Source organism: Oryctolagus cuniculus, chromosome 18, assembly GCF_964237555.1.
Source record: "Oryctolagus cuniculus chromosome 18, mOryCun1.1, whole genome shotgun sequence".
Lineage (NCBI taxonomy): Eukaryota > Metazoa > Chordata > Mammalia > Lagomorpha > Leporidae > Oryctolagus > Oryctolagus cuniculus.
This window is the reverse complement of record NC_091449.1, coordinates 40,475,504-40,491,794: the sequence shown is the minus strand read 5'-3', so window position 1 is coordinate 40,491,794 and position 16,291 is coordinate 40,475,504. Positions and strand designations below refer to the sequence as shown.

The window sequence follows — 16,291 nt, the reverse complement described above, 5'->3', positions numbered from 1 at the left end:
AAAGGCCAGATGCTCCCAGGAATCTGAAGCTACTTAAAGACAGCCTCTGGGAGCAAAGACCGAGAAGGGGCTTCTCAGAGTAGAGGGTGTTCCCAAAACAGTCATTCTGGGACAGGCAGGATACGGCTAGAGTACAGCAGGAGGAAGCTGCAAACCTTCATTAAAGAGCCTACTATGTACAAAATGTATCCCGGGATACACAAAACTCCTGTGGAGGGCACATTTCAATTAAGGGGAAAGGACTGTAACCAACACTCCTAGCAAAATAAGTGCAGAGTAAAAAGAAAGTATCATACTACAGATGGAAGAAAGTATAAACTTCTAAGCAAAATGTTTTGACTTTATACAAGCAAACCAGAACTAAAGTGATTGATTTATAAGAGCTGGCTATATAATATGGATATGAAAGCCCTGTAAGTACCAAGAAAAAAATACCAACTGGAGACTAGAAGACCTGGGTTCTAATTTCAACCCAACTAGAGAATGCATGATCGTGGATAAAATGAGAACATTTGGACCCTTCAGGTGATAGAACATTTTTAGAATTACTAAAAAATGACATGGACCTACCTGTATTAACATAGAAAAAGTTACAAAACCAATAGAACAGCAGCAACAAAATATAGTGCTAAATTGCAGAAACTAACATATGAAAGGACATCCTTTAAAGCTGGTGAGATAGACACACATGCAAATGTGTACATATGAACCTGAGAGGGAACTGCAAAGATGTGCACCACTGACAGAGCTCACGTTTCAGGAAGGGGTAGCAGGCAGAGAAAAGTGGGCAGTGTTTCTCCAAGTGGGTGAATATAAAAACTGTGGGGAGCAACCCGGACTAGACTAAGTTACTGGAATTAAGACTTATTCTATGCATCTGCTCTCCCACAATATGGCGCTGGGAGAGGAGAAAACAGCTTCTACACAGCTGCCTCCAGTTCAGCCAATAAACTGTAGGACTTGCTCCTGATTGGAGGAGAGCAGCGTACTCGGTGTGTGGGCAGCCGAGTTGGGATTGGCAGAGGAGGACTATAAAGGAGGAGAGAGACGGCATGCACCGGGAATATCTAAGGGGAACATCTATCTGAAGGAACACCTGTGCAGCCCCCGAGAGAGCCGGCCGGCGGTGTGCCGCTCCCCCGCGGAAGTGGGGAAAGTGGCAGGGGGAACCGCCCTTCCACGGAGGTGGAAGGGTCGGTAGCCAACCCGGGAAGAACCAGCAGCAAACCCGGGGAGGGCCGAGCAGATGAAAGAACAACGCAGGGTCCTGTGTCGTTCCTTCACGAAGAGGGGGAGCGACAAAAACTCCATCAGAACAGTCCATAAGATCAGAAAGTCATCATACACGATACCTCACCACAATACAATGAAAGGCCTATTGAGCAACAGAGCACCTTTTATGTTTGAAATCCCAAAATGTGAGCAGGTCCAGCCCTAGGAAACTGCCAGGCAGTCACACAATGAAGCTTAGAATCATCTAGATTGGTGTTTTCAAATTCAAACTCTGTCGGTCTCTATTTTAGTATATTTCATTAAATCTAACAGACCCTCTCCTATAAGACATAATGGTATTTCATGTGCTGCTAGGAAAGAAAAAAATGCTGTCAAACTATGACACACTACTGGATTTAAGACATGCCCTGATTTGAGAGATACTAAAATGTAGGGAAGACATGGGACTGGGAATTGATGGAATATGGTATTCTCAGTCATCAAAATTAGAGACTACACTCAAAATACATTGTTCACATACCACAGTGTGCAGTGGTACCATTATAATTCACAATTATTAGGCTATATAGCTTAGTTTCTCTAGTGAGCCTGTGGCTCACCAAGCTGAGTCATTTTCCAGATGATACACTAAAAGGACTGCTCAATACAAACATAGCCACTAGGCTGCACTAAGGTTGGATAAATTTACCTAATGGCTAACACACATCAAGGATTCCTCAAACTGTCCAAACTCCCTGTGCGGTCACGCAGGCTGCACAGCACCTGGGCATTCTTTCTCACACTGACCACATACAAGAAAGGGGCATGGGTTTCACAGCCACCAGTTCCTTCCTTGTTTCAAAGCGCATCATCTTTATTCAGGCAGTAACTTGAAAAGTTATTAGCAGTCTTTTAATTCCAACCTTACTTTACAAGTTAAACCTCTTTCTTCAATAATATCCTAAGGAAATTAATTTCCCAAATTGGCTTTATATTACTGAAGTATCATTTCCTTTATTAAAACTTGCCTGAAACAGATATTACCAGTGTCTTCTTGCTTTTCCGTTATTAGAAGGCTTCTGGGGGGGGAAATTAGCCTTTTTGCTTTAAAAATAAATAAATAAACCTATTCTTAAAACTAAGGTGCACAGGAAAGAATACTGTAAATATCAAATCATATTTCCTTAATTATTTCTCCCATTTATGACTGAGGTTTTTTTTTTTTAATTTTTTATATATATTTTTTGAAGGGCAGAGAAAGTGAAAGTTCCCTTCCACTGGTTCATTCCCCAAAGGCCCTCAATGGTTGGTACTGAGCCCAGCTGAAACAGGGCTGGGAACTCAATCCAAGTCTTCCACATGGGTTGCAAGAACCCAACTACTTGAGCCATCACTGCTGCTTCTTAGGGTCTGAATTAGAAGGAAACTAGAGTCAGGAATTGGAGCCAAGTATCAAACACAGGTATTCTGACTGGGGATGTGGGATCTGAAACACAAGGCTACACCTGAAATATATATAAATATACATTTATATAACATATATTTATTAAATATAAAAAATATGAATATATAAAATACTATAAATCAAGGAAAACACTTAAAAGAGATAGATCCATGTTAAAGTGGTTAAATACAACTTAGTAATATGGAGGAAACTTCAGAAGGTCACTGAAAATGAAATTAAAATTTATTTTGGTACAAAATTTCTGAGATCCATGTAGATCTTTTTTTTTTTTTTCTTTTTTTTTTTTTACAGGCAGAGTGGACAGTGAGAGAGACAGAGAGAAAGGTCTTCCTTTGCCATTGGTTCACCCTCCAATGGCCACCACGGCCGGCACACCGCGCTGATCCAATGGCAGGAGCCAGGTGCTTCTCCTGGTCTCCCATGGGGTGCAGGGCCCAAGCACCTGGGCCATCCTCCACTGCACTCCCTGGCCACAGCAGAGAGCTGGCCTGGAAGAGGGGCAACCAGGACAGAATCCGGCGCCCCGACCGGGACTAGAACCCGGTGTGCCGGCGCCGCAAGGTGGAGGATTAGCCTAGTGAGCCGCGGCGCCGGCCTTTTCTTTTCTTTCATGTAGATCTTTTTCATAACATGCATCTTGGAAGCCTGCTTGTTGCAGCGATACATGATTTCATCAACACATGACATTTTATAACTAGGAGACCTGGGCTCAAGACCCAAAGCCTGCTGAATTCCCAAACCTACTTTTGCCCTACACACTGTGTGGGCCGCTAGAAAAGAAGGTGGACAAAAAGCTTGCCAGTGGAGATAATCTCACCCTGCCGAAATTTAGAATAAAATTATAGGGTAAACACCTACAGAAGCATATACAGAAAAACACAGCCACTAGAGTGGTTAAATTAAAGACAGAAAACACCAGGTGTGGCAATGGAATTACCACATAATGCTAATTGGAGGGTATACTGATACACCAATTTGGAAAACTGTTTGGCAGTATCTACTAAAGTAGCTTACTCCCTGACCCAGCAATTCCCTCGTAGATATATCCAACAGAGATGCAAACATGGTCGCCAAGACACATACAAGAATGCTCACAATAATACTACCTATAAAAGCCAAGAAATGAACACTACCCGTATGTCCATCAACACTAGAAGGGATAAACCACTCGCAGTAATACTGTTCAACCATGAAAATGAACGGCTAACAACTACATGCAACAATACACAGAACGTTATGTTAAAGAAGCCAGGAACAAAAGTACATACTGTATGATTGTACTTACATAAAATTAGATTAAAGCAAAATTAATCTGTGATGTCAGAAGTCAAGACCGTGACTCCATCTTTGTTGGTTGTGGATAGTGGCCAGGAACTGGCATGAGGGACTACTGGAGTGCTGGTAATGTTCTGTTTCTTTGTCTAGGTGTGTTCTCCGCATGCTTATTCATTATATTCACTATTTGTGCATTTTTGGGTATACAGGTTATACTAAGGGAAAGAAAGCCCAAAACAAAGACAACAAAACCCACAAGGTTCCAGGAAATGGCAATTCTGGGGTAAAGGCCTGCAGAGACCTGTCTGCTTTACTTCCCAGATTTTACAGCAAAGCTTCCATTCCACCAGGTGTCACAATAGAGACTAACAAAAGCATTGGCAATTCCCTTCCGACAGGACTGAAGGTCAAGCAAGAAGAGTCTACTAAATAAGTCTATTTTTAAGAGAAGAACAATCAAGACAGAATATCTCATTAGTAATTTATAATTACTTCCAAATCCCAACACAGAACACAACCTATTAACACCATTTTAAAAAATGAAGTTCATCAAATTAGCTGGTCTAGTTATGCATCCAGATTTACAAAGAATTAAGAAAGAAAAATCTGGCTGGCTAAGGATATTCTACATTAATTCTCTTTTGCAAAGGCTGATTTGAGTCGGAAGTTTTTTTAAAATAGGTTTCTGCTAGGAATCTCATGTAACAATTTGAAGCTTTTTCTTTTTTTTTTGTATTGGGTCCATCTGTCTGTCCTTGTTCTTCTAGGCTATTTTTTATTTTTATATTTTTAAGATTTATTTATTTATTTGAAAGGCAGAGCTATGTAGAAACACAGAGAGATCTTCCATCTGATGGCCCACTTCCTAGATGGCCACTGGCTTTATCTGGGTCTTCCATGAGGGTGGGATGGGCCCAAGCATTTGGGACATCCTCTGCTGCTTTCCCAGGCACATTAACAGGAAGCTGGTTTGGAAGTGGAGCAGCTGGGACTCGAATCGGCACCTATATGGGATGCTGGCGCCACAGACAGCAGATTTACATGCTATGCCATGAGTGCTAGCCTGAGTCTGAAGACTTTCAATCTAAGAAATATATGATATGATCCCCAAAGGGCAATTTTCCCAAGACAGAAGACTATGATACGTATTTATTTAGAGGCTAGTTTAATAGGAAAACTGGTTTCTAAATTAGGAACTTACGTATAGATGCACAATTGTGAAGTCACTCTGCAGGCACAATAAACTGCCAAACTGCCCATTCTTGGCCTAAACTTCAATGGTGATCCAGAAGCCAGCAGTCCTGGATCTCACCAGCTTATTTACACATCTCCCTCTGAGTCAAGAATTCTACAAATATTGGTAGTGCTACCTAAAAATGTCTAACATTACCATTTCTGAGACATTAGAATTTCATTGATTGACTGATTCATTAGAGAGGGAGAGGAGTGAGAGAGAAAGCTCCCTCAACTACTGGTTCACTCCCCAAAAGCTGGCAACTGTCAGGGATGGGGCTGGCTGCACCCAGGAGCCAGGAACTCAATCTGGCTCTCATGTAGGCAGCAGGAATCCAATTACCTGAGCTATCACTGCTGCCTCCCAAGGTCTGCATTAGCAGGAAACTTCAGTCAGAAGCCTAAACCAGGTACTGAACCAGGCATTCCAATATGGGACGTGAGAATTTTCACCAACATCATGACCACTAGGGTTAAATACTCACCCCATGACTTTATAATTTCTAAGCACCTCCAAGTTACCTAAAATGACTTTTTAAGAAAACAGAATGGAATGGCCATTATGGGACAGCTGTTTTACATTATCACTAATCTGCCCTAATAATGCCATTTTACCACTGAAGACACTGAAGATCTGCAGGGTTAAATTAACTTAGACAAGGCAGAACTAGTCACTGCTGAAGCCATGATTTGAAGCCCAGAGCTGTCTCCTCCCTAACACAGGATGGTAAATGTGGGGCAAGCCATGGCTCCCCTGGGACAGGGGCAGACATCATTCATCAAAATAGTCTCCTGCTGATCCCAGTTGCAGCTTCAAAATCCCTCACAGGAGAGATGTCTGAAATACACTAAAAAGAAAACAAATAACAATAACAAAAAACATCAAGATGCCAAGCAGAGCAGCTAACTTTTGCTAACTTAAGCTAACTTTTGCGTAAGAAGGAGTGGGCTCATACACTTACACTTGCATAAAGAAACCCTGGAAATATAAACAACAAAGTAGTAATAATGATTACCTATGGGCAAGGCAAAGGGGAAGGGAATTGGTATTTGAGGTCTAGAGGCTTTAATTCTTTTTTTTTTTTTTTTTTTTTTTTGACAGGCAGAGTGGACAGTGAGAGAGAGAGAGACAGAGAGAAAGGTCTTCCTTTTGCCGTTGGTTCACCCTCCAATGGCCGGCGCACCGCGCTGATCCGATGGCAGGAGCCAGGAGCCAGGTGCTTTTCCTGGTCTCCCATGGGGTGCAGGGCCCAAGCACCTGGGCCATCCTCCACTGCACTCCCTGGCCACAACAGAGAGCTGGCCTGGAAGAGGGGCAACCGGGACAGAATCCGGCGCCCCAACCAGGACTAGAACCCGGTGTGCTGGCGCCACAAGGCGGAGGATTAGCCTAGTGAGCCGCGGCGCCGGCCTAGAGGCTTTAATTCTTAATTTATATACTTTCATTGCCTATATATCTTTTAATTAAAATTTTTAAAAAATATTTACTATTGGGGCCAGCAATGTGGCATAGTAGGTTAAACCTCCACTTGTGATGCCAGCATCCCATATGGGTGCGGGTTCCGGTCTCAGCTGCTCCACTTTGAATCCGGCTCCCTACTGATGAGCCTGGGAAAGCAGTAGAAGACGGCACAAGTCCTTGGGCCCCTGCACACATGTGGAAGACTTGAAGAAGCTCCAGACTCCTGGCTCCAGCCTGGCCCAGACCCACTTGTAGCAGCCATTTGGGAAGTGAACCAACGGATGGAAGATCTCTCTCTCTCTCTCTGTCTCTGTCTCTCCTCCTCTCTAATTCTGCCTTTCAAGTAAAAAAAAAAAAAAAAAAAAAGATGTATTTATTTATTTGAGAGGCAGGGCTACAGAGAGAGAGGGAGAGACAGAGAGATCTTCAATCTGCTGGTTCACTTCCCAAAATGGCCACAACAGCTGGGCTGGTCTGAAGCTAGGAGCCAAGAGCTTCTTCCAATCTCCCACATGGGTGCAGGGGCTCAAAGACTTGGACCATCCTCTTGCTTTCCCAGGCACATTAGCAGGGAGCTGGATTGAAGTGGAGCAGCCAGGACTCAAACTGGCACTCATATGGGATGCTGGTGCCACAGCTGCCAGCTTTACCTGCTACCCACAGCACCAGCCCCTTAAATTAAATTTTAAAAGAGTAGAAAACCCTCAACTTGGCACTACTACCAATCAAGAAACACTGGCAGTTATGATGAATGCTATTTAACACATGCATCCTAAATCCTCACTGCTTCAATATATCCCTAATACTTCAGTGAGTACAAAGTTAGCTAGAACTAAAAGTTTCATTCAACAAATATTTACTGAGCATCTACTATGTTTCAGGAAGCTCTTACAGGGACTAGAGATATAGGAATAAACAAAACAAAAATCCTTACTTTTATGGTGCTTTCTGAGAGGAATCGACAATACACAACATAAAATATATACTACGGTACATTAAGAGGAAGTACAAAAAATACAGCAAGAAAATGATATACAGTTAGTACTGAACAGGAAGGGATTGGTTTGGATTCCAGATATCAAGACTTTGGAAGACCTCATTGATATGGCATTGATGTGGCATCACTGAAGGAAAGGAGGAGGGAGAGAGCTATGCAGTTAATGCAGAAAGAGCATGCTAGGCACAAACATGAAGCATGGAGGATCTTAGGCAGGAACAAGCCAGGCTTGTGCCAAGAACCTGTAAGGAGCCTGCCTGCAGGGAACAGCAAAAGCAGTGGGGAGAGCAGGGTCAGACGAGCTTGGGGGGTATAAGACGTGGTCATGCAGGGACTTACCAATCATAGTGAAGACTTTGGCTTTCATTCTGATGAAGTAAGTGTCACTAGAAGGTTCTGAGTGGCAAAGTAACACAAATCTATCTTCCACCAATACCACACTGGCTAGTGTGTTGAGAAAAGACTATATGGAAGCACAGGGGCAAAAGGAAGGAGACCATTGTGGTTGGTGACCTAGACTGTTAGATGGCCCCATGTGGTATTCATGCCCTTCTATAATCCTCTCCCAGAGTACAAGCTGGATTTAGTGACTCACTTCTAGCCAACAGAAAGGATGGCATATTACTTCCTAAGATTACATTACACAAAGACTGTGGATTCTGTCTGGGGGGCTTCTTAGCTCTCCCTTGGGTCCCGTGCTCCTGCTCTAGGGGAAGCAAGCTATCGTGTTGTGAGCAGCTCAGTGGAGAGACCCATATGACAAGCCACTGATGTCTGTAGCCAAGAGCCAGGGGGGAACTAAGGCTTGAAAACAGTCACACAAATGACCTTGGGAATGGATCCTTGCTGAATCGAATCTCAAGATAAGTACAGCCTCAAGAGACCCTGAGCCAGAAATACTCGGGCAAGCAAAATGCTTATTTTCAGCCACAGCCACTAAGGGTTTTTTTTTGTTTGTTTGTTTTTGTTTTTTTTTTTTTTTTGACAGGCAGAGTGGACAGTGAGAGAGAGACAGAGAGAAAGGTCTTCCTTTGCCGTTGGTTCACCCTCCAATGGCCGCCGTGGCCGGCACACTGCGGCCGGCGCACTGCGCTGATCCGAAGGCAGGAGCCAGGTGCTTCTCCTGGTCTCCCATGGGGTGCAGGGCCCAAGCACTTGGGCCATCCTCCACTGCACTCCCGGGCCACAGCAGAGAGCTGGCCTGGAAGAGGGGCAACCGGGACAGAATCCGGCGCCCCAACCGGGACTAGAACCCGGTATGCCGGCGCCGCTAGGCGGAGGATTAGCCTATTGAGCCACGGCGCGGGCCAGCCCCTAAGGTTTAAAGTAACTTATTGCATAGCAATAGATCAATAAGTTAGGAGGCTAGCTCACTGATCTGAGCAAGAGATGATATTGTTTTGGACCACAGTTTTAGCAATGGAGGTGGTGTGAAGTGGTTGGTTGGATTCTAGATATATTTTAAGGTGGGATTAACTGGATTCACCAACATGTGAGAAAGAGTGGTTGTGAAATGGGTGAGGTGACAAAAATGAATCTGAGGTTTCTGATCTAAGTAAGTGAAAAACAGGAACTGCCATTTATAAAGATGGAAAACTGTGTGAGAATAGAAGAGCAGGGGGTTGCTGCTATTATGACTTCATTCTGGACATACTTAGCCTGACATGGCTAGGAGATATCCAAATTATAGTCAAGAAGGCACCTAGATGAAAGAGTGTGAGGTTCAGAGTCACAGATACGAATTTGAGAGTCTTTGGCATGTAGGTGACATCTAAAGCCAGAAGCTCAGATGAAACCAACATGACAGTGATTGAGAGAGAACAATAAACAGTCAAGAATGGAGCCCCACGACACCCTAACACTGAGAGGTCAGTGAGTCTGAGAAAGACTCAAAGGAGCCTGAGCCAAAGCAGCCATGCTGGAGAAAATTCAGGAAATGTGGCATTCAGGAAGCCAAGTGAAGGAAGTGTTTCAAGAGTGACTAAGAATGTGTCAAGAACATCACCAGTCAGGTAGACAAGCATTGCTTGACTTCATACTTTTATTAGCAGAGGTTTATTTTTTGGATTCGTACCTCACTTTCTTGAGTAAAGTCAAGGGCATCTTCTCCTGACGCGAGCAGGGTGTGCAGAATTCGCTGTTTCACTTGTTCCCACTCGACCAGCATTGACTCTCGATGGTATTCCTCAGCCATGCCAAAGGTCTGATGGAGAGGAGTGGAGCAGACAGCCATGACCAAAATGAAAAACAAAAAACACAGTTTTCTTTAAAGCCCAACAGAACTGCAAAGCAATCTACTTCAGAAATTATCCTTAAAGATTTTACTGACAGCTCTTTGCAAACTACCCTATTTCACTGATTCTAAGACACTGAAAAATACATTTTAATCATGTTCATATACACATAGCAAAATTTACTATCTTAAAAAGTTTTAACCATGATAAAATTCACATAACATAAAATTTATTATCTTAGCCATTTTTTAAAAGATTTATAGGGGTCAGTATTATGGCATAGCTGCCTGCAGTGTCGGCACCCCATATGGATGCCGGTTTGAGTCCCGGTTGTTCCATTTTTGACACAGCTCTCTACTATGGCCAAGAAAAGCAGTAGAAGGCCCAAATTCTTGGGCCCCTGCATCCATGTGTGGGAGACCCAGAAGAAGCTCCTGGTTTCAGATTGGCCATTTGGGGAGTGAACCAGTGGATGGAAGTCCTCTCTCTCTCTCTGCCTCTCTGAGACTCTGCCTTTCAAACACATATATCTTTTTTTAAATACATAAAAAGATGTATGTATTTATTTGAAAAGCAGAGTCTCAGAGAAAGAGTGAGAGACAGAGAGACAAAGAGATCTTCCATCTGCTGGTTCACTCCCCAATGGCCACAATGGTCAGGGCTGGGCCAGGCCAAATCCAGGAGCTTCATCCAGGTCTCCCACAAGGGTGCAGGAGTCCAAACACTTGGGCCATCTTCTGCTGCTTTCCAAGGCACATCAGCAGGGAGTTGGATCAGAAGTAGAACAGGGGCTGGGGCTGTGGTACAGTGGGTAAAGCCTCCACCTGCCATGCTGGCATCCCATATGGGTGCTGATTAGAGTCTCGGTTGCTCCACTTCCAATCCAGCTCTCTGCTATGGCCTAAGAAAGCAGAAGAAGATGGCCCAAGTCCTTGGGTCTCTGCACCCACGTAGGAGACCCAGAGGAAGCTCCTGGCTCCTGGCTTCAGATGGGCGCAGCTCCAGCCATTGCAGCCATCTGGGGAGTGAACCAGTGGATGAAAGACCTTTCTCTCTGCCTAAGCCTCTCTGTAACTCTGCTTTTCAAATAAAATAAAATAAATAAATCTTAAAAAAAAAAAAAGTGGGGCAGCTGGGACACAAACCCGTACCCACGTGAGATGCTTGCATCACAGGCAGCAGTTTAACCTGGTTCACCACAATGTGAACCCTATTAACCATTAAGATATTCAATGTTGCGGCTTTACATACATTCACACTGATGTGTAGCTATCACTACCATTCATCTTTTCATCTTGCAAAACTGAAACTCTGTACTCACTATTAACAATAACTTCCGATTTTCCTCCTTCCCTAGTCCCTGGCAGTCACCATTCTACTTTCTGTCTCTGAGGAACTTACTGTATTGGGTGCTTCACATAAGTAGAAGACTGAAGTATTTATATTTTTGTAACTGGCTTATTTCACTTAGCACAATCTCAAGTTTTACCTACGTTTAAGAGGTGTCACAATTTCCTTCCTTTCTAAGGATGAAAACAGCCCACTGTATGCCTATCCCATGTTTAGCTTATCTATTCATTTACGGATAGATACCTAGGTTGTTTCCAGCCCTTGGCCACTGTGAATAATGCTGCCATGAATAAGGGTGTACAAGTACCTCTTCAAGTCCCTGCTTTTAGTTTTCCTGGGTATATATTCATAGGCAGAACTGTTAGGAGTAAATGGTAATTCTGTTTTTAGTTTTTTTGAGGAACCTCCATAATGTTTCCATAGAGGCATACCATTTTACATTCCTACAAAGTGCACAAGGGTTCCAGTTTCTCTACATCCTCACCAACCCTTAACCATTTTCTGTTTATTTGTTCCGGGAGCAGCCAGTGAGGTAAGTATCTCACTGTGGTTCTGATTTCCATTTCCCTAATGACTGGTGATGTTGAGCATCTTTCCATGTGCTTAACTATTATTAGGGCAACATCTCTTAAGGACCCCTGAAATTAGGTTGTATATTACAACTGATAGCCTATCGTAGCAGCATTTTGCTTTTTATTACATAATATACTGACTGATTATAAAACCAATGGTATGTTAGTAAGCATTTAAGATAGGACAAAAGACTCTGCCAGTGATTTTATTCATTTTCTAAAAAAAAAAAAAACCAAAAAAACCCAAAAAAACCCAAAAATTAGTAATACCTTCATAGAACAAGCAAACCAGTAAAAGAAAGGCAGCCTTTGGGGAATACATTTACCAAAATCACTGAAACACTCTGCAAACTTCACTACTGTCTGTCTACTCTGCAGGCAGTTGCCAAAGCAAAGGCACTCAAAAAGAAAAGATAAAAGAGAAAGCAAGAGGTTGGAGGGAGAAAATAGGTAAGGATGGAAGAAGGAAAGGAGAAGGGGGGGCGGAGACAAAAAATAAACAAAAAACAACTCTGAGGAGGAAATTAACAACTCACAGAGAGAATAAACTATAACCATTCTCATTCTGTTCTTTAATTGGCAGACCAGGTTTCTCATCAGCTTAAGCCCACTTTTCAAAAAGCCATTTCGTTTACAATCAGACTGGCATCTAATTAAGTAGCACCAAGGGAGTGAATATTAGTAATGCTTTATTTTTGGCAATGCAGATAATTTATATCAATAATATCCATATATATGACCTTTGTGGAACTTATCCCCAAGGAAAAATCATATATACTCTTCCTACAAATGGGATGTTTGAGTTTGAAACAATATTTATTAAAATTTGAGTGCCGTAAACACACACACAATTAGGAAGAAGGTTGGCACTTTGGACCCTTTTCTAATATTAACTTTAAAGGCACAATCTTTCTGGTTTTGTCCTTCTCACTGAGAGTCAGGCAAAACAGATCATTCCAATTAGCCTGAGCTGAAAGGTATCTGGAGAAAAATTCCTTGCCTATTGTTTAGATGGAACATGGAAGCTATGCATTTTTAAGAGACATCTGATAGAACAGAAATGCAACCTGTTGTGGCTGGCATTGTGGCGCAATGGGTTAAGCACTGCCTGTGATACTGGAATCCCAGCCTACCACTGTGGCCACCTGGGGAGTGAACCAGCAGATGGAAGATCTCTGTCTCTTCCTCTCTCTCTGTAATTCTGCCTTCCAAACAAATGAAATAAATCTTAAAAAATAAATAAAACTACTCTTCACAAAAAAAAGTGGCATGCAGGGCTAGGGAAGAGATAATTTCCCCAGAAGTCATCCAGAAAAGTACACAAGTGAGCTACAATCTCTCCCCAAATCTCTTCCTACTTAGGCAAGAGCCTCAGCCAATTCCCAGAAGGGGAAATGGAGGGCCATGTGGCATCCGGAGCAGGGCAAGTAGGAACAGGGAGCTGGAGGAAGGCCGGTATCTTACACAGCTTTCTGAGCTTAAAACATGAAGTGAGGCACAGACTGCCACTAGGTGTGGCAGCGACCCAGGATGCCACAAGGGGTCACAGGAGGCTTTCTAAAGACAAGTCCTCTGGCTAATACAGACCAGCAGTGTAGTGAGGGCAACAGAAGACAGACAATATACCACCCACAGAAATTGTTAATGAGGACAGCTGGGGCAGACTCCCAGCATTAGGTAAGGGTCAGAATGACAACTGTGGGAATTAACCACCCCCTGTTAATTAGGCTTCCCACTTATGTGCCAAGAACTCCTGCTTAGTACTTGGAAGTACACTGAACACTGGCAGCTTTCTGGGCTCAAATCCTCAGATATCTGTGAAGAGTATGCCAGGCCACTCATTTAGAAACAGCAGTACAACCTGAATGAACAGCACTGTGGTTCCATTCATCATTAGTGTAATAAGGAGCTTTGAATAAAAATAAATGGCCAACATGAAAACTCTCCTCCCTTGACCATACTGCCCCTCCCCCAGCTCCTCCTAATTACATTGAAGATAATGGAACTTCAGATTTGTGGGTTAACCAGGGGTGGTATGCGGTGGCCCATCTGCTCTGTTCCAGCCTATTCAGGTCTGAAGCACTGGATGAGGTGCAGAGTGCTAGCTACAGGATCTGATAAGAAAGAATCAGGTGAAGGTGAGGATAGGGACTAGTGGGAACAAGAAGGAAAAGACTCCAGGGAAGAAAAAGGGATGAAAAGGGAAGGGTATGCAGAGATTTAAAAAGTAAAAGACAAAACAAACCACAGAAAATGACAAAGCAGTGGAGAAACTATTATAAATTAAATCTGAACCTTTCAAGATACTGTTATGCACAAAAAATATTTTCCTTTGAACGTGGCAAAGAAAGGAAGGCAGAGAGAGAACTGGGCAATTGAATTAAGAACAGGTGGGAAGCACTGGAACCCCATTTTTATAAAGGGAAGAGGGCAATATGCTTTGACTTCCCACCCGTTTATTACTGAGCTGTTGCTGGCTTTTAGAAACACTACATATGTTCTGATAATGTTGTTCTGTTTTTTGCTGGGATGCACCAAACGGGAAAAGATAGGACACATTTGTAGGTCTGTGGCTTGTTTTCTTGGCATTTCAGCAGGACATTGGCAAGTTATTCAAACATGAAATTGCAACAAAAATGCCAGGAAGCTGATGATTTTCAAATCATTGTTGTCTGAAAAAACAATTTTGTTCAGCAACAGTCTCCTGGTGTCCAGACAGGTCCTAGGTCTCCCCCTAGGCCAGCTTCAACACCAGAATATTTCCCTCACAAACACACATGCATGCATTTTGCACTATGGTATGTCACCTAAATGTTTTGGCTGGCTGCACATTTAGTCTCAGTATGGCAGAATGTTCAGAGACTGCCAATTCCAGAAACATATTCTTCGGGTAAATGGATTAATACGACGTGGTGGCATTCGACAATCCTAATTTATTTCATTGGTCCTTTGCAGTAGAAGAATCAATGTTGGTGAGAAACAAGTGTGAACAACAATAACAACAACAAAAAACCTTCAAATCTGAATCAAGTGAATTTCTCCCTTTCTAAGTACTACTACCAACAATGTAATTAATGTAATTTCAGGGACTTTTGATAATCAGACATTATCAGTCATATAAATGATCACTCTGGAACATTTCTTTGTAAATTAGAACCAGCAAGCCCTCCTGCCGCCCTGTCTCATATCAGTCCTATTGAGATTCACCTTCACAGAACATTTTAATAAAACACATTGAGAAGCAGCAATGTTTTTCACTTTATTATTTTTAAAACTATATAAATATATTACATTTGACAAAAGGCTTCAAAAAGTAAAAGGAAAACAGGTTTCCCTTCACCCCTCTCCCAAAACCACAGCTGGCAAACGGGCATGGATTCTGCCAGCACGCTTCCTGGGGAAAGCTGCACTTTAGAATCAACTCTATGATCCTGCAGGGGAAGCAGGACACACAGCAGACTCATAGAATGGCAAATGTCCAAAACAGCACTCCTGCCTCAGAATCAACCCTTGGGACATTCGGATCTGGCTAAAAGGTCCATGAGAGTCTCACAGGCATGGGAAGCCATGACACGGTGGCAAAAAACAATCTAAATGAAAGATCCTGGTGAACAAGACCCCAGCAGAAGGAACAGGCCATCAAGGAGGGAGGCGCCTTTCTCTGAAAGCAGGAAGGAACCTCCACTGTGATACGGCCTTGACTAAATGAGTTCAGAGTTGGTGAACTCAAGCGGCTTCCATAGCCTAGACAGCTCATAGCAAGAGTCTTGGGTGATTCCTGATGTCATAAATAAGAGTGCCAATTGTTAAGTCAACAACGGGAGTCACTGAGTACAGGCTCCCCACGTAGGATCTCTGTCCTTGTGTTTTACTATGAAACTTAAAAACAACACTACTAGTCGAACAATGCCCTATACCTTGTGTGGTTGTGTGAGTGCAGCCTGTTGAAATCCTTGCTTAGTGTATACTAAGGGGATCTTCTGTATACGAAGGTGATTGAAAAATGAAACTCAATGAAGAGCGGAATGGGAGAGGGAGTGGGAGAGGGGAGGGCTGCGGGAGGGAGGGAGGTTGGGGGGGGGGGAGCCACAACAATACAAAAGTTGTACTTTGTAAATCCACATTTATTAAATACAAAGAAAGAAAAAAAAAAAAGAATCAACTCTCCTTCACAGCTCATCTTGCTCCTCCCTTCCCAAAGACCTAGTGGTCTGAAACTCTCTTACCCTGAGGGATGTTCTGTTAAAATGCTCTGTCAGAAACAAAAGGGGAGAACTCATGTGTTAGTAAAGATCTTTGAGTATCTTGCAGGAATATTTATTGCAAAAAACATTTCTGCACATAAAACAGTGCTCGGAGTGACTTCTTCATCCTTTCAAACACTGGGCTAGTTTTTTTGGTTGGTTGGTTTTCTAACAGCTTGGAGAAATCATAATAGAAAGGGTGATACAGTCATATTTGATAAAAGGAAAAGAAATTGAGAGAAATTAT

At 42.9% G+C, this 16,291-nt stretch overlaps 1 protein-coding gene across 2 annotated transcripts in view; it reads right to left on the bottom strand.

Moving 5' to 3' along the window:
• The window catches only part of NUP93 (nucleoporin 93), a 120,838-nt gene that overhangs the window by 27,130 nt on the left and 77,417 nt on the right, over positions 1 to 16,291 (bottom strand). For both annotated transcript variants that reach the window (XM_008257320.4, XM_008257318.4), the window contains one exon: positions 9,719 to 9,847. In XM_008257320.4, the coding sequence (XP_008255542.1) occupies positions 9,719 to 9,847 (129 nt within the window). The remainder of the gene's footprint in view (positions 1 to 9,718; positions 9,848 to 16,291) is intronic.